This window comes from Topomyia yanbarensis, chromosome 2 (genome assembly GCF_030247195.1).
Source record: "Topomyia yanbarensis strain Yona2022 chromosome 2, ASM3024719v1, whole genome shotgun sequence".
Lineage (NCBI taxonomy): Eukaryota > Metazoa > Arthropoda > Insecta > Diptera > Culicidae > Topomyia > Topomyia yanbarensis.
In genome coordinates this window covers 117,185,512-117,208,822 of record NC_080671.1, presented here as the reverse complement: position 1 = coordinate 117,208,822, position 23,311 = coordinate 117,185,512, and the positions used below count along the sequence as shown (strand labels likewise).

The 23,311-nt window shown below is 38.9% G+C and overlaps 1 protein-coding gene across 4 annotated transcripts in view; it reads right to left on the bottom strand.

Moving 5' to 3' along the window:
• LOC131679296 (ATP-binding cassette sub-family C member Sur) overlaps positions 1-23,311 on the bottom strand; it is a 296,617-nt gene that overhangs the window by 173,328 nt on the left and 99,978 nt on the right. For all 4 annotated transcript variants that reach the window (XM_058960005.1, XM_058960006.1, XM_058960004.1 and 1 more), the window contains exons 6-7: positions 12,035-12,611; positions 10,613-11,148 (exon numbers count right to left, since the gene is read on the bottom strand). In XM_058960005.1, the coding sequence (XP_058815988.1) occupies positions 10,613-11,148; positions 12,035-12,611 (1,113 nt within the window). The remainder of the gene's footprint in view (positions 1-10,612; positions 11,149-12,034; positions 12,612-23,311) is intronic.

Here is a 23,311-nt window from a genome sequence, read left to right as displayed (position 1 = left end):
CTTTCGCCGACGACCTCAAGTTATACCATAGAATACGGAATACTGATGATGCAGCTTTCCTTCAACGCCAACTGGAAACGTTTGCGGAATGGTGCGAGATCAACCGAATGACCCTAAACCCCAAGAAATGTACGGTCATTACGTTCTCGAGGAAAAAAACGCCAATTCGATTCAATTACTGTCTAGCTGAATCCACAATTGACAGAGCGAATTGCGTCAAAGATCTTGGAGTTTTTCTCGATGAACAACTGACGTTTAAACAGCATATCAGCTATATTGTCGCAAAGGCGTCACGCTGTTTGGGGTTCATAATGAGAATATCTAAGCACTTTTCAGATATTTACTGCTTGAAATCTCTCTACTGCTCACTCGTTCGATCAACTCTGGAATATTGTTCAGTTGTGTGGAACCCTCATTATCTCAACGGTGTCCATCGAATTGAGACAGTACAGCGCAGATTTGTTCGGTTTGCCCTTCGTCGATTGCCTTGGAGCAACCCTCACCAGCTGCCAAGTTATGAAAGCCGGGGTTTGCTTATTGGACTCGATACATTGCAAGTGCGACGGGATCTATTCCGTGCTATGACGATTTCGGATATTTTGCAAGATCGAATTGACTGCCCCGAGCTTCTCAGTGCGATAAATTTGAACGTTCGCCCTCGCGCCCTTCGCAATAATTTATTCCTCCGATTACCTCTTCGCCGGACTAACTATGGAGTAAACGGTGCCATCATTGGTTTGCAGCGGACCTTCAACAGAGTGTCATCCGAGTTCGATCTTCACATTCCACGTAGCAGATTACATGTTGACTTTTTAAATAGATTAAGAAATTATCATTAGGACCATACTGTGTCTGTTGATATTAATTAATTATAAATAAATAAATAAATAAATCCACGGATCAGATAATTGTTATTGTAAAATTTAATTAAATCAGTGTGCATCAATAAATTTTCAACTTCAATCCAATTTTTTTTTTGGGTGTGGTGGGGGGGGGGGGTTGTATGGTGTTGAACCCCAAAACCTTCTCTTGGCTACGCCGTTGCTTGGAGTTATTTATTTCGCTTTTCATTTTCCGATATGTTTCAGATCGATCCGATGGTCATAAGTTAGAAAAATTTCAGTCAGAAGGTTCGCACAAATGAACATTTTTGCACTGATAAGTTATCAAGTTCCTTCCAGACAACTTGGAAGTGTTCGGTGATTATTTCTAGCGGTTGTAGATAGTAAAATGAAATACAAAATTCGTTTTATCGAAATAATGTTTAGCTTATTTCAATGGATTATTACTATATTAAATAGGCGACAAAGAGTAATCCACAAACAACAAGCCATAACTTTTAAAGTATTCAAAATAGATATTTAAAGTCTTTAGTAAAGATATTCGCAAAAGTAAGAGCTACAAATTTGCTGAAGACATCATTTCGATATAATCACTTCCAAGAAAATTTGTGAAAATATCTCACTCTTAGGGGGATTAATCAGCAAAAGCACAATACCAAAAGAAAGGGCATATTATCTCCATTAAATTCTCCGAAGATACTATTGACCTAAAATAAGCCGTTTTGGCGTTAATAATAGATTACATGTTTTTGGTCATATTTCTGGCAATGGGAAATGATAAAAATCTTTCGGCCGCATTTAATGATAAATATCTCTTTTGATAACAGTCCGATTTCAACAATCTATAGCTTGTTCGAAAGGTATTCGTTAAAGCTGTCTAAAAACATATAAATTGTTAATCTTTATCGTCAATTTCGGCAGATAATTCAAAAAAACTGCGAAAAACGCCATTTTTACGCATTCAAACATTCATATCTTGGAAACTAAACATCAGAATCAAAAACAAATTAATAGAGTTCATACTGTTTTTTTCGTTCTTTCATTTAAAATTGGTTTGGATAAGATCGGTTCAGCCATTGCTGAGATATACGAATGAGAATTTGTCCGTTACATACACACACACAGACACACACACAGAGAAATTGTCCCAAATCGTCCAGCTGAGTCGAATGGTATATAAGACTCGGCCCTCCGGGCCTCGGAAAAAATCTTGAAAGTTTGAGCGAATTCTATACATTTCTTTTATAAGAAATGTAAAAAATGTGAGTTTATGTGAATTGGGACGCTCCTTTTATGTGCATCTGGCAAGACGTAAACTTACATGATTTTTTTTTTGCTGTGTAGCAAGCTGTTTAATATGGAATTCTACCACGGTGTGGCTCTTGTGGACATCGTAATTCATGATTTTTTTAACTTGACTTTAACTTGACTTTGACTTTGAATGTTCACGTCTCCAGCGAAGCTGTTTAGAAGGCGAATACTGTGATGATTATGATGATGATGATGGTGTGTTTGGAAACTCTGTCATTACGTAATAATAGTTGTGGTTCTGGTTGTGCATTTTTAACTTCACACCAAAAATTTATGAATTTTATCATTGACGTAATTACAAAAATGACACAATTTAACAAACCGTAATTCACAAAATGACGAAACATTACCGTGTTCCGTTAAAATTTACATGAAACATATACTTTACATACACAATGACGTAAATTACACTTATTGCCATTCAGAACAAACGCCATATGTGGAGTAAAATTACATGATTTACGGAGAGAGACGTGAATTTACATTATTTTTACAAGAGACATGAATTTACATTATTTTTTCTGGTCGTGTTGTTTAATTTCGACTGTCTAAAAGGCGATCACATTTGATTTCGTGGCCGTAGTGTATATGTCAAATCACTGCACAAACGTAAAGGGTTTATTTCCCCGAAAATGAAGTGAACCAAACCTGAAAATCCTGGAATCATTAGGACATTCAATTAATATCACGTGAATATGAATAACTTAAATTGAGGTGAAAAGATCTCATATTTTCATTTCTCAAATTGATTGGAAAGTCTAACTCTGAATTTATAAAAGCTTGTTTTCTAAGTATTTATATTTTAGCTTCCTCAAAATATACTGCGCCGATGGTTGAGTGGTAAGCGTGACCGCCACTCATTCCAGTTGGTCTGGGTTCAGTCCCAGCCGAAGTCGTCAAGATTTTTCTGAGGTAAAAAAATTTGTGGTCACGTCTTACTTCGAAAGGGAAGTAAAGTTGTTGGTCCCCGGCTCATGAGTTGTGATGGATCGATATCTAGTCCAGATAGTGGAGTCACCTCTCTGGCGTCGGTCATGAAGAAGTACAACCCAACTTCTATACTCACTACCAAATATCCTCCTCTCGTGATACTTGTGGAGTACGCAGTTCTATATACAGCCAAAGCAAGTATCGGACTAACACCTTTCCTTCCGCGATCTACGTTCGGGGCTTGCCCGGGGCCGGTATTGATCAATAAACACTTTAAGATTACCACCAGGAGTTGCACATTGAAAGTTGGTTCGCTTCTCCCAAGCATAATTATGTAATGATTCCCTGTGCCTCTTCAGCAAATCCAGATCGATAACGGAGTAACAATCAGCGGTGGTCGCACAAGCTCGAGCTCAAGCTGAAGCTTTAGCTTCGTCAAAATATACTACATCAATATTGATCTTCATTTATAACGCTGGGGCCCTCTTTTAACCATTGCCAAAAAGGTTCATGAGTGGTCGCCTTTTTATAACCTTGCGACGCAATTCATCCTAAAGAGGCTAGATGGTAGTAAAATAGGATGATTGAGCTGGACAGATCATAATGACTAGCATTACTTACTGCTCGAGATCATTTCCATAGCCCCAGATAAAAGCGATTTTTGAAACCCTGGATATTAGAAGTTCATTATTTCACATGAACGCTATCACCCCATGGCGCTGAATTTCTAATCTAGTCTAGTCACAGCCAATACCTTTAAGGGAACCTGGAAAATTGCAGAAATCCACCTAAAATTTTTCTTGTCAATATTAATATTTGTGGTACATATGGTATATGACACAATCATTTAAGCGACCAGGCCAACTCTACACCGTACAAAATAAAGATGATTCAAAATTAAACAGCAATCAAGTTATTCATTTAATGAATGATTTAATCAACGAATTATATTAAACTTTGAATAATGAAGATACGTGGACAACCGTACCGACTGTTTCACTTTGATGGGGGTTTCATAAATGACTTGACTAAGTGGGGTAATGTCACTTCTTTGGTCCTGAGTTCCTGGGACGGGACATAATAACCTGTCCTGACTAATAAGTAAAGGTTATAGCGCCTTTACTCGCTCTCTAAAATAATGATAGAGAAAATCGGCGAAATCGGTTAATTAGTACTAAACATAAAGACAAAAACGCCTGAGAATCGAAAAAAAAATAAAATCCAATGAAAAAGCTTCAATAAAACAAAATTGCAATGATTTGTCTGTTTTGTGTGTATGTGTGCGTATATACACATACAATCAATCAAGCACTGGCTGGCAACATCTCCATGGAAGACACAAGTCTGCATCTGTTTATTTGATTATACCCATAGATGCAAACATGTTTAGCGTTTAGCTCTGTAGATAGACGGCAATAGCCCCACAGCAAATCCAACGACCCAAACATAAGTTGAGTACTTTTATGATCATATATGTAATGAAAGACTGTAATTCTCCTCCGCTATACTAAAACAAGGAAACAACTAAAATGATCACAATGATATCCATGAGTTTCACATTGCTCCCATACTTCGTAGTACTCTGATTTCTCACGGCACTGCGAAAACTCATAAGACTATCACGGAACACGATACCATCATAAACTTTAGGAAGACTCACCAGGTGATATCCACGATAATCTATCTGTGCATGAAGAACTACGTTCCCCGATCAGAAAGAAATAACAAAATTATTACAGACTGAGTTACTTTGTTATGATAACAAGTTTATGTTATAACTTTGGTCTCGTTAGTTGGTAAAATAACAGAAAACATAACAGAAATTCTTCTAGTATATATCAAAAATATGACAACCTGTGATAGGCTTCTATCAGAATTATAACAAAATTTGTTAGGTTCTCCCACGGTGAATATGGCTAAATTTTAATTATTACCTATTGTATAGTATCAACGAATTTAGCGTGCAGGTCTAAAAATAGAATAAAATAGAAAAATATTGCATACATTAAGGCGCGTTTGGTTTGGAAGCAAAAAGCTTCATGTAGCAAAAGCTTTCTATAGTTTTGTCAAATGATTGCATACATGCTGGCTGATTGTTATTATAAATATATGACACGCTGATTGTTATTAGTGGATATAGCGATTTGAACCTGGGTATTCTGAGTTTTATGGGGATGTTTCCTGCATGAACCAACGACGTTGCTTTCGACCGATGTTTAATGTTAGCATAATATTCTACGCATTCGTCAAGGGCGAAACGATTATAGATGCAGAAGATGTTTCCAGAACGCACACATTGAACTTTGCCAAAGCCAAAGGACTGTTTGTTTTCTTTGTATAATACGATTTGTTTTCATACAGTTTCGCTCACTACTACAGCTGCCTATATTACGATAGACTGAATAGCTTTATAATATCTGTTCAGATTAGGAAAGTAGGGCTATTTTTAGATTCTGAGTAGTGTGCTTTGGTGCTTCTCTTGTACGTTAACATGATTTACACGAGTTTTAGGAATAATGTCGATGCGATATGGTATCATTTAGCGGATGATTTACCTGTATTATTTTACGGGGAATACGACAAATATTACTTATGATTCCTAATAGATTCAAAGAAACAAATACCAACGTTTTGAGGCTTGCGTTTTGACATTTCAAGTAAAGTCGCTTTTGGGATTTTGTTATTAGCATTTTTAAAATGGGGAAGATTAAGCAAACCAGTACAATTATCTCACATCTAATAAATTTGCAGAAATACAATTTTTTACAATAGTTCAATCTATCAACTGCGAATATTATAACAGATAATCATTTAATTCAAGAAATTGTTGAGGATTCTTCGGTGTGACGAATTTTAGAATACTTCATGTTTTCTTTTCTAAATTTTATTTAGTTTTAAGGAGGAAATTATTCAATATTTTTACATCAAAGTTTTCAAGCACTATCTAAAACACATATTTAAATTGTAACAGCAAACAATAATACCAGCTGGGATGTGTATTTATTCAGAGATTTCTAGGCCATTTTGAAATATTGATATTTAGCTTTATGCAGCATACTCACAAATATTAATCTTTCAACAACTTGAACGCATTATTCCTTTTTTAAGTTTCTTCAAAATGAATCAAGTATCTTGATTATTACGAAAATTTGTTAGTTCGATGTTTTTTTAAGACGAACGAAGCACCATCGAATACAACGGAAACATTAGTACATATGCGCATTCAAAGTAATTGTCAGTTCATTGTAAATGTCAAACTGTCTTAGGCGGAATGAAAAGATACAACAATCTCAAACTTAAACATTTTTATGCGGGGGTTGAACTAAAAAAATTACAATGCTTTGGTAATTCGGAGAACGCACAAAATCAGATACCCACAAACTGGACAAGTTTCGGTTGTTTATGAAAAACCCGCATAAATTTGAAAAATCGGACTGAAGATCCTACAAAATTCATAACAGTATTGTGGAAATCAGTATATATGAAACAGTTCTTCCGTTATCCGTTCTGAAAATTCGTTTTTGCAATATGCACTATTAATTAAAAGAAAATTATTTATAGAATCATTTGACTAAACAATAACAAACAGTTTAAAAATGCTTTTTTATTTGAATCCGCGTTTCTTTATTTCATCTGGAGTGCTTGATACTTCCTACATCTTCTTTAAAATAAGCTTTATATGAAAATTATATTCTTTAGAATAGCTTGTTGATAACTTTGCGATTCCAAAACTTTTTGAATAAAGGCTTCAACATTGAAATCATAAGCCACATATTCGAAATTGCGTGTCAGTCGAGTGTTTAAATACCTTATTTTCAAGTTTTCCGACCTGTTGCATCTAAAATTTATCTATTCTCAAAATCGTGGAACTTTGAATATCCATGTAGAAAACGCAAATATATAGAAATCAATAAAAACTTCGAAAATTTGCTTTAAAAGTTGAATAAATACGCATAAAAAGAGACTTCAGCGTATTAGCAAATAGATGGTCATTTGTGTAATATAACAATCATTAACAGTTGATTGATTGATTTGTTTATTGAGGCTTTAACCAACTGGTCATTTGCCCGCTTTACAGTTTACAGTTAGCGTTCAAAGCTAATTGTGAAAGAATATGTAATATATTATAACATCATCGTTATATGCGTACATTAAAAACATATTAGCAGTTCAATGATATCACCAGAAGATATAATCTTGATATAAGTTTGCTTGCCTTGCTGATTGGGATATCACAAAAATAACACAGTTAGTAATAAATATCAACATGAGATATAAATTTGATAGCTTTCTGTTATGTCGTTCTGATCGGGTCACGTACGGAGCTTCGAAAGCCCAATTTTTACTCCGCGTCAACTCCACAATAGCACACACTGGAAACTGGTTACTGACAGATTGTTGATGGAAATCAATGAGCTGGAAATCAATTTCCAACCTATGGGTTTGCTGACGAATACCAAATACTAATTATAGTTTTTAATGTTTCGTGTTCCACTCGTCAGTAACTAACACCAACTTGCTGTCAGTTAGAAGATGCATCAAAACTAACATTAAATTGGCGCCAGCAACTGGCTGGTACCGAGTGATGTCTCGGCCACAGTGATTTGGTCTGTTCAGCAAAGTTGTGTATTCTTTCACAATCAAAAATGTTGTTGCGCCACGTGATCACAGCATAACTGGATTGAAAAAGTATTTAATTCTAACTAATTTAATTGAATATTTACAATAATAATTTTAGAAGTATATTGTCTGCTCACTTCATTGAGAATCTATTGTTTTAGGCATCACGAGGACTTTTCGAAAATTGTGGGAATTGGATCTTGTAACTGAACTTCGAGATCCCATTGTTGTCAAATTATCATGAGCTCTTTTTTAAGAGATGTTCCGAAATATGGATTAAAGACAATGCTTCGAATAGGAAGCGAAGGTTGATCCGGTTTTATTGTCTATAAACATAAACTTGTTCACAAAAAATTGCATACATTTCAATATTTCCTAAAATTTATTTCTTTTGTGAATGCGTAGAGTTGACACAAAAACTCAATGTGATTAATGGGGTAGTAAGGATTTCAGCGTGGAAAAAACACTTTTTGGTGAATTTATGTGTTAAATTGAACGGTGTAATAAAATGTTGTATATGAGCACTCGGTTTGGAGTTGTGACCATTAATGGTGAAGGAATGTAAAATTACCGCCCTTAAAAAAATTACAGTCTCGATCACATTATTTCGAACCAGTCAACTTTGTATGTTTAGTATCTTTTAAGTACATTACAGCGTAATGTGGCACATCTTCTAATGAAATAATTTTGAAGGTTAATCCTCTTAGAAGTAATTACAAAGTTGTTTATTCTTCATACAAATTTAGTTTGAGATTTAATGTCTTTAGCAAAGTTTTCGAAAAGACTTAGGGTTAACTTAGGGTTTTTCGGCTGAGAACAATTTTTAACCTTATGTACGCACCCAGGTAAGCTGCGTACAAGGCAATCGAATAAACAACTACGCTAACTATAATCAATATGAAAAAATACTTTGATGAAGACATCCCATAACTAATTTTGAAGAAGACATAAATACTCCATGTGTTCAGAAAATCTAAATATATTAGACAATATGTGAAAGAAAACTTTTAATATAAATTATTCTGATCTAACTGTAATTGATAAATCTCTTCTGCTGTGTATAAACAATTATATTCGCCTTCTATTCAAGTCTCTAAAATCTAGTTTTATTGAAAAGAACTGACTATAAGAAAATTTCTCAAATATCGTTTTGTATCTCGATGTATCGCATTTGTGTAGTCTTCATATTTTCTACAAAGTTTTTTAAAATGGCATTATCAACAACTTTGCTCAAGACACCAAATCTCATATTATTTATGACGAGTTACTTCTCCATAATTACTTCTAGGAGATTTCATGACCGAAATCATGATATCAAAATATGCGTTTTTTATGTTGGAAAGCTTCTTTGAGGATGTTAAACATCCATAGTTGATGTTTCCGAAATTATGTTATCTTGACCGTTAGAAAAGTTTATAAACATTTATTCCACTTTAAAATGCACTTTGTATTTACATTCTACAACTACATTAACATATTATAAAATAAATTATAAAATGCATCTGGTAGACTAATTTTGTTTGTGAACTTTCACTAATTTATCCAACTTATATTAAATTTCAGCGTTTCCGAGAAAAACAACGATTTTCATCAAACGAACCCCCCCCCCCGCCCCCCCCCCATCCCAACCAAACTTCTGGCTACGCCACTGCTCAAGAGAGTTACTTTACAGATAAGCACGATCTCGAGATATAGCATCCTGAATTTACCCTATTAAGGTGATGCTACACTTTCTAAGGCGTTGTAATAATCAATATGAGTGTTGCAATACTTATTGAAGCGATTCCAAACTTTTGACGGCTAGTGTGTGTCTGATTATCAAGGCAAAATCTGCAGAGCTGTAAATTTAGTCCATTTTTTTCCAATTTACGACTACTATGCGTATGAAGTACCCATTCTTCACTTAAAATAAGTTAGACATGAAAGGGTTAAATAGAAAAACATATAATTGAGTGATTGAGAGTGGGTGGTCTGTTCAAACGTGCATTTTATTATGATATAAAACCTTCATCAGAACAGGTTAAGTGATTTTGTCTATTTTACACAATCGGTACTGGTCGAGAAAAAAGAAAACTACGGTACGTTGAAGGCGGACACCGCTCGAACATACGATGAGTGCCTTATGAAACAAAATTTTACAAAAATGTTGAAAGCCTCCCGTTAGAACATTTCAATTCATGTGTTCCAGTTCATGTTTTTCAGATATATATCACCCTGTTGTAACTATGTATCGGTTGGGATTTGAATAACTGTCGAGTTATTTCACCGAGGAGGGTTATTTCACCAAATATGATCCTCTATCACCCCCCCCCCCCCCCAGAAACTCTTGATAGTGATCTCATCACTTTGTATTAAAAACACTGGGCACGATGATACCATGCCAGACTATTTCATATGGATATGAATGTTCCTCAACCCGACTCCGGAACCAATCATTGCCCAATAGATGACGATAGGACTTACAGCTAACAGTGTCCGTTGCCCGTAACAAGTAACGTAGTAATTACATTATCGTTCGAAAACAAACAAACAACAACGCTGCAATCTGTGTCGAAGCGAAAAACAATCAACGAAAATTGAATAAATTGTAAGATGAGGAGAGAAGTCATTTCCCGAGAGCATTATTTTCGAAGTCTCAGCTTGCCCAGACTGCTGTAGGGATGTTAGGTCTTTATCTTAACATCAACGAATAATCATATCGCTAATAATAAAAATTGTTTGACGGAAAGTCAAACTTTAACTAAATCGGCTTCTCCTGTATAAATTTGGATCACTATTTATGCCTCCATACGTGGTCAATCATAGAAATATTCAAGTTCAGTGAATTAGTTTCTGTTTCAGTAAACAAATTATTATCAACATCCCAACATCAACAAAACAACAATGTACAACAATATGCTGATTTTTACCTTCAACGGAATCGCCCACACGTAATGCGCAATCCGCACAAACGACATGACGTTAAAAGCATCATCGGACATTAAATTTGTTATGGTACCTGCATCGGATGCAGTAGCAGAAGTGTGACCACCCTCATGTTCCGATCCGCTGCCCACTCTGTTTCCGTTTCCGATCGCTTCCGATGCACTAGCACTTTCACCATCATCTACATCGGTGGCAATAGTTTTTGCTTGTTTTTCCACCACTACTACTGCTTCTGCTGCTGCTGTCGGGCTATTACTTGTGGGACAACATCGATAGTTTACTCCAGCAGTGGTCCCGGGTGCAAACTGTTGCCGATCATCGGAATCGATAGCGATAGCTATTTCATGTTTTATCTCTTCCTCCGAATTTCGCAACGGTTCCCGACTACTTGTTTTGAATTCTGCTGGTGTGTTTGTTCTGTGTCCCGTGCCTTTCCCGATGTCGTTCAGCTTGACCTTGGTGGGAGTGCAACCCGTGGGGTCACGGTGAGAGCTGGTGTCGTCCCCGATGATGCCGTTGTCTATTTCCCGGGAGAGAGAAAACAAAACTTGTTAACTTTTTGGTATGACTTTAAAGTGTTCATCTAATTATTCACACATAGAAATGATTTTGATTTTGGCGCATGAGCAGATATTTGACTAATATTAATCATAGGTATTTGACTTACGATAATATTTGACTTACGCCATCGAACATTAGAATGTTTATGGGTACACAGTATATTTGTTAAAAAATGCAAGTATATTGACTGCATACTGGCTATTGATCGGTAGTATTCGAAATCAAATATTTTCAGATGTAATGAAAGGGATATTCAACAAGAATCTGAGACACGCTATTCTCGAACTATCAGGGCGACTCTATCATGATTGGGCCTCATTTGTGCATCCCGACCTCCAATTTGGTTGGTGGATTTTCAGCAAGATACTTCTGCAATACATTACATGGTCGGCTATCAACCCTGAACTAAATTCGAAAGAGAAACTTTGGGGTATCTTGTCTCAGCGTATTTGCAAACAGCACTTCAAGAACCTTGAGAATAAATCGACATCTCGGTCCTAAAATCATTGGTTGGTTCAACTCCAGAACATCTATCAGATATTATAAGAGCTCACGGATGACGAACAAAATATTAAATTCTCAATGGAAGTCTGATTTGTGAATAATCATGGTTGATTCGGATTTGTACGGTATAATTATTTCTTATTAGCTGTTGGTAAAATGATTTATTAAAATATAAGAAGCATAGCAATAAAGTCAAGGTGTGAGTCATGTGACTTGTATCGGTCCAATGCATGACAAAAAAATCTTTGATTTCGGTCGTAGAACTTTTATTCTGAGATTTTTTTTGTGTACGGTATACTTATTTCGCGTATTGAACATAATTAAGTTTTCGTTTTACTCACCTCGCGTTTTTTCGCCCGTTGCAACAAAATCGTTGGTGGTTGAGATTTTCGCACCGAAACTTCCTCCCTGCTGTTGGGTGCGTTTTTGTGCCCCAGACGATCTGAGCAGCAGAGTTTTCCTGTACACCAAACCCTGCAAGGCATTCTTCAACTTAATACCCTCCATGTCCATGATATGTGTGCTTGCTTGGGAAAATGTACCCTGTGCTAACGATGAAACCAGCACCAACACGGCCACAAACCATCCATTGGCCAATAGTGCCTCCCACGTTAGCGCATCCAGCTGAGCTGCCCCATCAAAACCGTCCGATATCGGTAGGGATTGGTTCCGATGATTGAATGGCGTTGGTGAAATGTCAACCGATGGAACAACACCGCTACCGGTGTCCTTGCCAGCCAGCACCACCACGGATGATGATGATGAAGATGTCACGGGTTTTGCGATGTAATCGACGATATTGGATATGCAAAGTGGTCCCACCAGAGCGCAGAGATCGCCCAGCAGCTTAAACACCCCACCGGCGAGAAACATTTGCCAGCAATTGAGCACGTAGCAACGCCACAGGGACACCGAGTTCTGTTGTGATAGAAGGAGAAAGTTGGAGAGGAAGAGAAAATGAATCACATCAAAGGATTAAACTGTACGTTAGCCGCCCCACGAGAAGGGCGCGAAAAGTAGTGGTCATAAATTGGTTGCAGGAGAAATTTCAGCTGCTTGTCCCGAACAGGAGCTAACGATTTAACCATAAACGATGATTGATGGCTTATGAGGGCTGGCGTGCTACAATTTTGATAGGTACTTGACCTCTCAGAATTAAGCTTTGTGAGTGCAAGGATTGTGTCTAACTATGCAAAATTAATCTAAACTTCCGCTTGTAAAAGACATATTGTTTCCATACACTTTTACATCGTCTAACTAGGCACCGAGATGGTTCTAGTTACTGACTAGATGAATTCGAAACACAAAAAAACAAACTTAATTTGAAAAAACATGTTTTTAATGGGCGTCGAAGGTTTTATAAAGAAAATCCCAAATTAAAGGAAACTTACAGACCTGAGATGTTGATCAGCTATACTCTAAAACTTTGCAAGAATATCTAGAATCTGATAATTCTACCGATTGAAACAAAAAAATCGATTTTTTGAAGCTGATTGATAAGGAATTGCTTTGTGCACCAAAATATTGTATTTCATTAAATGACGGCGCCGGTGGTTGAGTGGTAAGCGAGTCCGCCACTCATTCCAATTTGCCTGGGTTCAATTCCAGCCGAGGTCGTTGAGATTGTTCTGAAGTGAAAAAATCTGTGGTTACGTCTTCCTTCGGAAGGGAAGTAAAGCCGTTGGTCCCCGGTCTATGAGTTTGGTGGATCAATATCCAGTCCAGATAGTGAAGTCACCTCTCTGGCGTCGGTAAAGAAGAAGTGATCCAACTTCTATGCTCTTACTAACAAAAATATCCTCCTCCTGTGATACTTGTGGAGTGCGCAGTAGTTTATACGGCCTCTAGTAAAAGCAAGTATCGGACTAACTATTCCTTCCTGTTTGGGCCTAGGGGTGGCCCTTGGTGTGGAAAATTTGCAGCTTGCTGTTGGTGGCTGGCTATGTTTACACTTGTCCGCAGACAAATAAAACTCTTGGATGGACCACTCAAAACAAACCGCAAACAACTTATGTGGACTGTATTTTGGAAAACCACTTGCAACTGGGTGTGATTTATTGGAAGGAAAAACACTTTTTGCACTTTACACTTTATTTGGAAACTCACTCTGTCACTTGTACTTTACACTTCACTTGTACTTCACACTTGTTGAAATAAAACTGACTGCTGCGATGCGCAGAACGCGCGTATTTATATTACACGCCACACGTTCTAGAAACGCGTGGCTCATCCGCGATGCTTGTCGATGCCATGTCACACATCAATTGTTTTTCGTCTCCTTTCCGCATCGGGCGATTGTATCGTTGGATCACTCACGCTCGCTGACGATGATGCAATACCGCACCGCATGTATTGCTGCTGCTGCATTTATTGCTATTGCTGCTACTGCTGCTTGCTTACCTATCGTTGATTAGCGTTTGAGGCGCTAACATACTCCCCCGGGCTGGGATGAACTCCCAGAATTATTTTGATGTTCAGGATAAGCAAATCGGTTGTCCTCAATCGGAAGAATGGATAGCTTCGATGTAGGACGTCTCAAAATCGAATCTCCTAACTTAATGTCGGCAGTTCTCACTAACCCGTCCGGTCCAGGATAAGTTCGCATTACACGTCCAAGTTTCCAGGATTGAGGTGGAGAATCTTTGTCTTCTAAAATTACCACCATTCCAGGTTGAATGTTCGGAGAGGAATTACGGTTCTTTCCTCTGGGTTGAAGGCCTAAAAGGTAGTCTCGCTTCCATACCTTCCAGAAATCATCTCGTAATCGTTGCAAATATTGCCATCGTGATAGTCTATTGATAGCTACTCCCTCGGAAGACGGCTGTGGGACTGCAACCAGTGGTCGACCAATCAAAAAATGACCCGGTGTTAGAACCTCTGGATCATTTGGGTTTGTTGACTGTGTAAATAACGGTCTAGAGTTCAATACAGCTTCCACTTGGCTTAAGACTGTTGCGTACTCCTCAAAGGTAAGCAAAGCGTGTTTCAAGGTACGCTTTAGATGATACTTGGTGCTCTTGACTGCTGCCTCCCAAAAGCCACCAAAGTTGGGAGCTTCAGGAGGAATGAAATTCCAAGATATCTCTCTCGGTTGACAATACTCGGCGATCTGACTGACGGTGGTTCGGTCATTAAACAGTAGAAACAGCTCATGAAGTTCAGACCTTGCTCCTTTGAAGTTGGATCCATTATCGGAATGGATCTCTCGTGGTAATCCTCTCCGACTGACGAAACGATGAAGAGCTGCTAAAAATGCTGCAGTTGTCATATCCGACACTAGCTCTAGGTGGATGGCTTTCGTTGTCATGCAAACAAAGACTGCAAAATAAGCTTTTTTAATTTGCGGTTTTCGGGTGCCGTATTTCACCAGAATTGGTCCCGCATAGTCGACGCCGGTAACCTCGAATGGGTGTGATGGTACAACTCGACAGGCGGGTAGTTGACCCATTTGCTGACTTGATTGCTTTGGTCTGGCACGGAAACAGGTGACACAAGTTCTTGTTATCTTGCGGATGGAAGACCGGCCATCGAGTAACCAAAATTTTGTCCGCAAGGTCGCTAGAAGCATAGATGGCCCAACATGAAGATTTTCAATGTGATATGCTCGAATTATCTTGTCGGTAATTGCATGTTTAGGGAGAATTATCTGATGTTGGCAATCGATCGGAAGCTTAGATTGCTGCAATCTACCTCCTACTCGTAGGAGACCATCCTTGTAGAATGGTGCTAATGTGCTCAAACGTTTGCTTGGTTCATCGTTCTGTATATGCACTATTTCATCAGCCAAAACCTCATGTTGTACTACCTTGAGAATGAGATTTAGTGCCAATCGGAGTTCTTCGATAGTAAGATAGGGCTGATACTTTCGCTGTCGGCTATCGTTCTTTTTGCAGTTACTGATGAAACGTAGAACATATGCAACGACTCGTTGCATTTTACGAAATGAGCTAAATTTGGAAAATAATTGCAGCTCATCTTGATTGTAAGCGACGGCTACAACAATTTTACTCTGCTTTAACTCAGGAATGTGACTATCTGGTAACTCATCAGGTGTTTCAATTTGATAGTCCACTACTCGTAAAAATGCTGGAGCATTCCACCACAAATCGTTGATTTTCAATGCTGCTGGAAACTGTCCACGTGAAATAATATCTGCGGGGTTGTCCTTTGATGGCACATACTTCCATTGAAATCTTCCCGTCTCTTGCAGAATTTCAGCTACGCGATTGCGAACAAAAACTTGAAGCATGGCCAACGGTTTTTTGAGCCAGGCTAACACAATTTGATTGTCTGACCAAAGGACTACTTCTCGAAATTGACGTTTGGATGCTTGAAGAACTTTGACGATGAGCTTGGAAAGCAATCTGGCGGCGAGCAATTCCTTGCGTGGAATACTCAATTCTTTCATTGGAGCAACTTTGGATTTACTGCACCAAAGCCTGAGAATAGCAGTATTATTCGAAAGAATATTTCGAACGTATACAGCAGCACCATAAGCCACAGTCGAAGCGTCACAAAATCCATGGACTTCGAGAGCAATGGATTCTGAGAGAAAAACGTTACGTGGTATTGCAATATTTCTTACTTCCGGCAGAGATCGCTGAAATTGTAGCCAGGAAGAAAGCAAATCTCCATTGAGGTTATCATCCCAAGAAACACCAGCGGCCCACAGCTGCTGCATTAACAGTTTTGCAATCACTATTACCGGTGATAGGAGTCCTAGTGGATCGAACAGTTTTCCTATTTCGGACAGCACACGACGCTTTGTGATGTTTTGTTCAGTATATTGAATGGCTTGAAATCGGAATTCATCTTCTCCGGGACTCCAAATTATTCCCAGCGCTTTAATCACTCCACCATCGGATGATGGATCGAGATATACTAGTTTCTCACGATCGCAATCAGGAATGTGTTGTAATACAGTCGGATCGTTGCAACACCACTTATGAACAGGAAATCCTCCACATCGTAGTAAGCCTTGTATTTGGTTGATGCAATCAATAGCCTTTTCTGAACTGTCGGTTCCAGATAGGATGTCGTCAACGTAACAATATTTTAGAATAATTTGAGCTGCCATTGGAAACTTTGCACCTTCATCTTCACAAAGCTGAACCAAGCATCGTGTAGCTAGAAATGGAGCGGACGCAGTACCATACGTGACGGTTGTCAATTCAAGTACGCGCAGAGGGTCAGCTGAGTTGGTTCTCCAAAAAATTCGAAGAAAGCACGTCTGGAACGGCGCAATCCAGATTTGCCGGTACATTTTTGTTACATCGGCCGTGAAAACCACCCTGTGCTGGCGAAATCGGATGTGAATCTCGAACAGGTCACTTTGCACAGTAGGTCCAACTTTCAATGCTTCATTTAGCGAAATTTGTGATGGGTGCGATTTCGCCGATGCATCGAATACCACCCTTAGTTTGGTACTGGTGCTCGATGGACGTAGGATAGCGTGATGCGGTATGTAGTAAACACGTTGGTCAGGTAAATCATTGCGCTCGTTGATTTCCTTGCAATGCCCCATTGCTTCATATTCTTCGATGAACTTTGTGTACTCCGACTTCAATTCTGGATCTTTTTTTAGACGCCTTTCCAGAGATAAAAATCGTCGTAGAGCCAGCGAACGATTATCGCCAATCTCGTTTACTGACTCGCGAAATGGAAGTTCTACGATGTACTTCCCCGAATTGTCTCTTTGATGAGTGGACCGGAATAATGCTTCACACTCTTCCTGTTCGCTATCGAGGGATGATTCTGGTTGGACTTCCTCCAGCGCCCAGAATCGTTGGATTGTTTCATGGATTTGATCAATCGTTACAGAATGCGCAAACTGGTGATCAGAAAAGGAATCTCTTACATCACCAGCGACTACCCACCCAAAGTGGGTCTCTTGAAGATCCGGCAAGTCGTCGGCCATTTGAAAGAATCCCGATTTTAGTAAACGAAAGAATTTGGATACACCAATTAGCATATCAATGTGGTTTGGTATGTTGAATTGCGGATCTGCCATTTGAAAATCCGCTGGTATCGGCCAAGATGATGTATCGATTTTTGTTGTGGGAATAATTCCAGTTACTTTGGGAACGACCAAGCATTCTATCTCCATGGTGAAATTGTTGATTCTGGATCGCACTTCCGCGAGGATGATGTCTTTGGCATATGTTTTGGATGTCCCTATACCAGTAATAGGAATACATACTGGCTTTCGTTCCAGACCCAAACGGTTCACAATTGATTCTGATATCAAATTTACCTGGGAACCGTTATCCAGCAAGGTTCGACAAGGAAGAACACCTCCATTGCGATCTCGCACATTGACGACAGCCGTAAGAAGCATGACAGTTTTAATTGCCTGGGAATGGTTACACGCAAGCTTACTACGGGATTGTTGGCTGCTGGTCGAAGAAGACTCGTTGATTGGTCTGGGCACCATCGACGTGTTGTTTGGACGACTCACACAATTTTCCTGCTCTGTTAGATTCTGTTTCAAAGTTTCATCGTGCAGCATGGTATGATGTTTCATTTTGCATTTCAAACACGTTTTTTCACAGTTGCATTCTGTCGATCGATGTCCAACTCGGAGGCAATTGAAACAAATGTTTTTGTCTTTCACCAGTGTGAATCGCTGGGAGATTGACAAGTTTCTGAATGTCGGACACTTGAAGGTAAGATGATTCTTGTTGCAGAAGTCACACTGAGGCGTCTGTGGTGGTGCTGTAACTGCATTGGCTCTATGAAACGATGTCCTGATGGTTGCTGGAAGAGGATTGCCGCGTTGTTGCTTTATCGGAGTTTCGTTGCGTGGTGCTCTGCTTTGGCATCGCTCTAGAATGGAAACACGCTGCTTCAGGAATGCAATGGTTTCGTCATAGGTAGGCAGTTCCCCACGCTTGATTGTTGACTCCCAGTGTATCTTGGTTTCGTCATCCAGCGCTCTAGCCAGTATATAAATCAGCATCTGCTCTGAAACTCCAGTGAAATCCTGGCCAAGAAATTTGAGGTTCTCCACATGGCTGACAAAAGACTCAACGAGCGTTCGTAATTCATCGTAGCTCCCCTTGGACAACTTCTTCGTGTTAATGAGACCTCCAATGTGTAGATGAACTATGCGTCTTTTATCTTCGAAGCGTTCCTTGAGCAGCTGCCATGCCCGCTCATAGTTTCCATCGCTGATAGTTTTTGCGTCTATTATACCTGCAGCATCTCCGATGAGTGATCTTTCAAGATGATACAGTTTGATGCGGTTGGATTCGTTGGATTGATCCACCACATCCCGGAACATCATTTTGAATCTCTCCCAGTGCTCATATTTTCCATCGAACGTAGGTATAGCACGTGGGAGTGGCTGTTGGACAATCACCGGCTGCTGATTGACGATGGACTGTGAAGGTGGCGGAATTAGTGGTGTCTTGGAAATTTCCTCGAGCCATGTTTCGAGCAAAATGGATACACTGTCGTGAAGATCCTCAAATTGCAGATAGCACTGACTGTGTTCCTTCCTTTTGGCTGCAGGAATACTTTCAATGATTCGCTGATGATTGATAGTGAACTCGGCGTAGGCTGCTTCTAACTTCTTCACAAATGTTTTTATTTGTGGAAGAGTGAGCTCGGTTTGCTCCACTCTGGCATTCTGCAGTATGGATTCAATCCTGACCACTTTTGCTTGCGCCATTTCGCGGAAGTGAATGAGCGCACTGACATCTTCATCACTATCAACATCAGCATTTTTCACTGGGGTTCTTTTGGGCGGCATTTTGGCTGTTTATCACTGATTATCACTAATCACTCAGTAATCACACCAGAAGTCACGGTGGCAATAGGAACGATGGACCTAATATCCGGTTCGACGGACCAATGTTTGGGCCTAGGGGTGGCCCTTGGTGTGGAAAATTTGCAGCTTGCTGTTGGTGGCTGGCTATGTTTACACTTGTCCGCAGACAAATAAAACTCTTGGATGGACCACTCAAAACAAACCGCAAACAACTTATGTGGACTGTATTTTGGAAAACCACTTGCAACTGGGTGTGATTTATTGGAAGGAAAAACACTTTTTGCACTTTACACTTTATTTGGAAACTCACTCTGTCACTTGTACTTTACACTTCACTTGTACTTCACACTTGTTGAAATAAAACTGACTGCTGCGATGCGCAGAACGCGCGTATTTATAATACACGCCACACGTTCTAGAAACGCGTGGCTCATCCGCGATGCTTGTCGATGCCATGTCACACATCAATTGTTTTTCGTCTCCTTTCCGCATCGGGCGATTGTATCGTTGGATCACTCACGCTCGCTGACGATGATGCAATACCGCACCGCATGTATTGCTGCTGCTGCTATTATTGCTATTGCTGCTACTGCTGCTTGCTTACCTATCGTTGATTAGCGTTTGAGGCGCTAACACTTCCCTTTCCTTCCGCGATCTACGTTCGGGCCTGGCCGGCGCCGGTATTGATCAATACTTTAGGATTACCAGGAGTTGCACATTGAAAGATGTTTCGCTATTCCCAAGCATAATTATCTACTTATTCTCTGTGCAACTTCAGCTACTCCAGATCGATAACGGAGTAGCAGCCAGGGGTGGTCGCACAAGCTCAAGCTCAAAATATTGTATTTCATTAAAGTTTTGCAAAAAAAATTAACTTCCGATAAATTTTAAAAAAAAAGTTACAAAAAAAAGGTCTATTCGGAGTTTCCTCAATAACTGCTTTATATCTCAAAGATTATCAAAAATAGGATGTTCAGGAATCAGAATATATTGGCTCAATTGGCACTTTCGCCATATTACTCGGAGGTTCGTGCCTTACAATATCGCTTTCCTGATGGGAACGGAAGAAAAAAGAAACACGCAGAGTAACGGAAAATCAAAACACAAAATAATAAACAGCCTGGATTCTTCATTCCCGAAGGAATAATGATTCCCACTGATGAAACCTTTTACTAGGCTGGGCTACCACCAATAACATATCCTTGAGTTTTAGCTTCTTGTACGTAGGTTCAGCTATGTATGGAAAACCAAAAATCCGCATACGCAATTGCATAACTCCATGGTAGGGTAGTTTCATATCAAATAATATAAGGATCCGTGGTCTGATTCACAAAAACCACACGAATAATACTCAGCACGCTGAATTGTTGCCATGTGCTAATTGAGTTTGCTGTGTCCAGTACCCTTACTATAATACTGCAATTGGGCTTGAAAAAATTAAACAAATTCTTTGACATTTTTGAATTCATATCCGGCAGAAAAGTTTTTGTTTGATAAATAGTTTGCAAACTATGCCAATGGTTAGCATGTTCGGATGCATCCCAAGAGTGAATCTTGTACTTTATCCATAGTTTCCGTGGACTCTTGTACGTAGCATTCGGTTGTCATCATTTTACCAGAAAATGCCTACCAAGGGGTTCCTCTAGAAGCACGCAAAGGTCGAAGTGAACAAACCTCTCGTATGCTGCTACTATGAGTGGATTTATTTTATACATTACCGCAAACAACTTGCTGCTCAATCGTTAACCCATAAAACCTAGTCGACAAGTTAACCTAGTAATCCCAAATCAAGGATTATGACATGTATCGATATCCCGGTAGACGTTTAAATAATCAAAAATGAAGGTTTTATGATCAAATCACTACAGTTCAAACTCGTTCAGAGGAGCCAGTTTGCAAACTCATGCGCAGTACTATCAGAGCAGAGAGTTACATCTAACATCTCCTTCCTGGCGGACCGTGCAAATGTTGGACGATTTTCAAGTATACGTAGATTAGTACTGCTTAAATATTCCATCAATTCAGTGCCCCTCGAATTTCTTTCTGAGCTGTCCCAAATTATGTGGTGGGTATTTGAATCACTGCCGATTATGAGTAGAAACCTATTTCTGTCACAGTATGATACAACCCTTTTAAAATCATCAGAATGCACAGTGAAATAGTCATCAATCCTTTTTGTTTCTGGACTGCACTTCAAGTAAGTGAATCTTTTTCTTGTGTATCTTTTGAATATGGAGTACACGTCGCAGCTAAAACGCCGGGGAAATGAGACTACAGCAGAGACAGAGACACAGACCAGAGACCCCTGAAGTAATTGAATTTTCATTTGATTGCCTACTTTCTGGCGTACCGCTAACACTCCATATATATCGCCAACTTATCTCGGGGCTGGGGTAAGTTAGCGGAGTTTTAGCGTCACATATTTTTGTTTATAAACACAAAGATTATACAACAAACACTTTGATAAAATTCAGAGATGTTGCCAACAGTCTCCTTTTTTATGCAATGTGTTCTATTTTGCAAAATCTACCTAAATCAAAGCGGTGTATTGTAGAAGAATTTACTACAACTTTACAGAATTCACCAACTCGCTATTTCCAATTATATGAGAACTAAATTTAACGTCTGAGTTATGGGATGATTAATCAACTAATCATTTTAGTTGAAAAGAAGGCGCATCCTATTGTAGTAAATTATTTCAGAGTTATTCAAAAACTATCAAGTTTTTAAAGTAGGATACTTCTAACGTTTTAATACGGTAGCCCCATTTCAAAAATTTCTGCTGTAACATTTCCCAGCTTTGAAATGCGTATGGTTCAATTGTACTGAACGAAATCATTATATTTTTGCACTATCTTATCGGAAATATGTGAGCGTATATTGTATTTGATTCCGTAAAATGTATGACTACTATAAATAACGAAAATAAAGCGAAAATATAAACTATAAATAACAAAAATAAAGCGAAAGTGGAATTATCTGTGCCATGATTGGTCCGTGCTATTCCACCGGCATGCGACACATGTTACAGCGTCGTTAGCCACGCCCCTTGTCATATCTATGATCGTTGGCTCATATATACAGAATAGCATGTTTCTAACTTATTCAGTTCGTATTCTGTTGTATCGGTCGGATCAGCTCGTTGTCGGTATTTTGAATACAAAAATTCGAAACAACGAAAATCTTGCCCTTATCAAAGCGACTATTAGGCCTCGCTGGCTTCTTGGAGGCTCATTTCTGCTGATCCTTGGTAGAGTAGATCGATTTTGAAGTCCTGCGCGATCTCACGGACCAGCCGCTGAAACGGCAGCTTCGAATTAGTGGCGCTATCGACTTCTGATAGCGACTCGTAGGGCGACAGTTCCTGGTCGGTAGCGATGGGGCTTCCTATATGAATTTGTGGATCATATGTGGTTGCCAATCTCGTCAATTATACAGGGCTTTAACAAATTTGAAAAACAAAAAAAAGGAAAAAGCACTTGGGAATTCCAAAAATATTCCCACAAAATTATGAATGTGCAAAAAACGGCAATATCACACAGGAACAATTTGTTCCGTTGGAAATCAACAAAATTTCAACAGTATTTCCGCAGAAAATATCATACAGAAATAATTTGTTCCATCGCAAACAATAATTAAATTTATTAAATAATAATCGATGTTTAAGTGCCACAGAAGTGAATATATCATACCATGTAGACGGTTGTACAGAAAATTTGCATAAAAATTTATTCAGAATCCATTTGAAGACATTTTTTTCCGAAAAATCCCGTTGGGTACCTGCATATTCATATAAATAATTCTAGGTGTATTCCTCTTCACTCCGGCTATGTCTCTGATATTACCA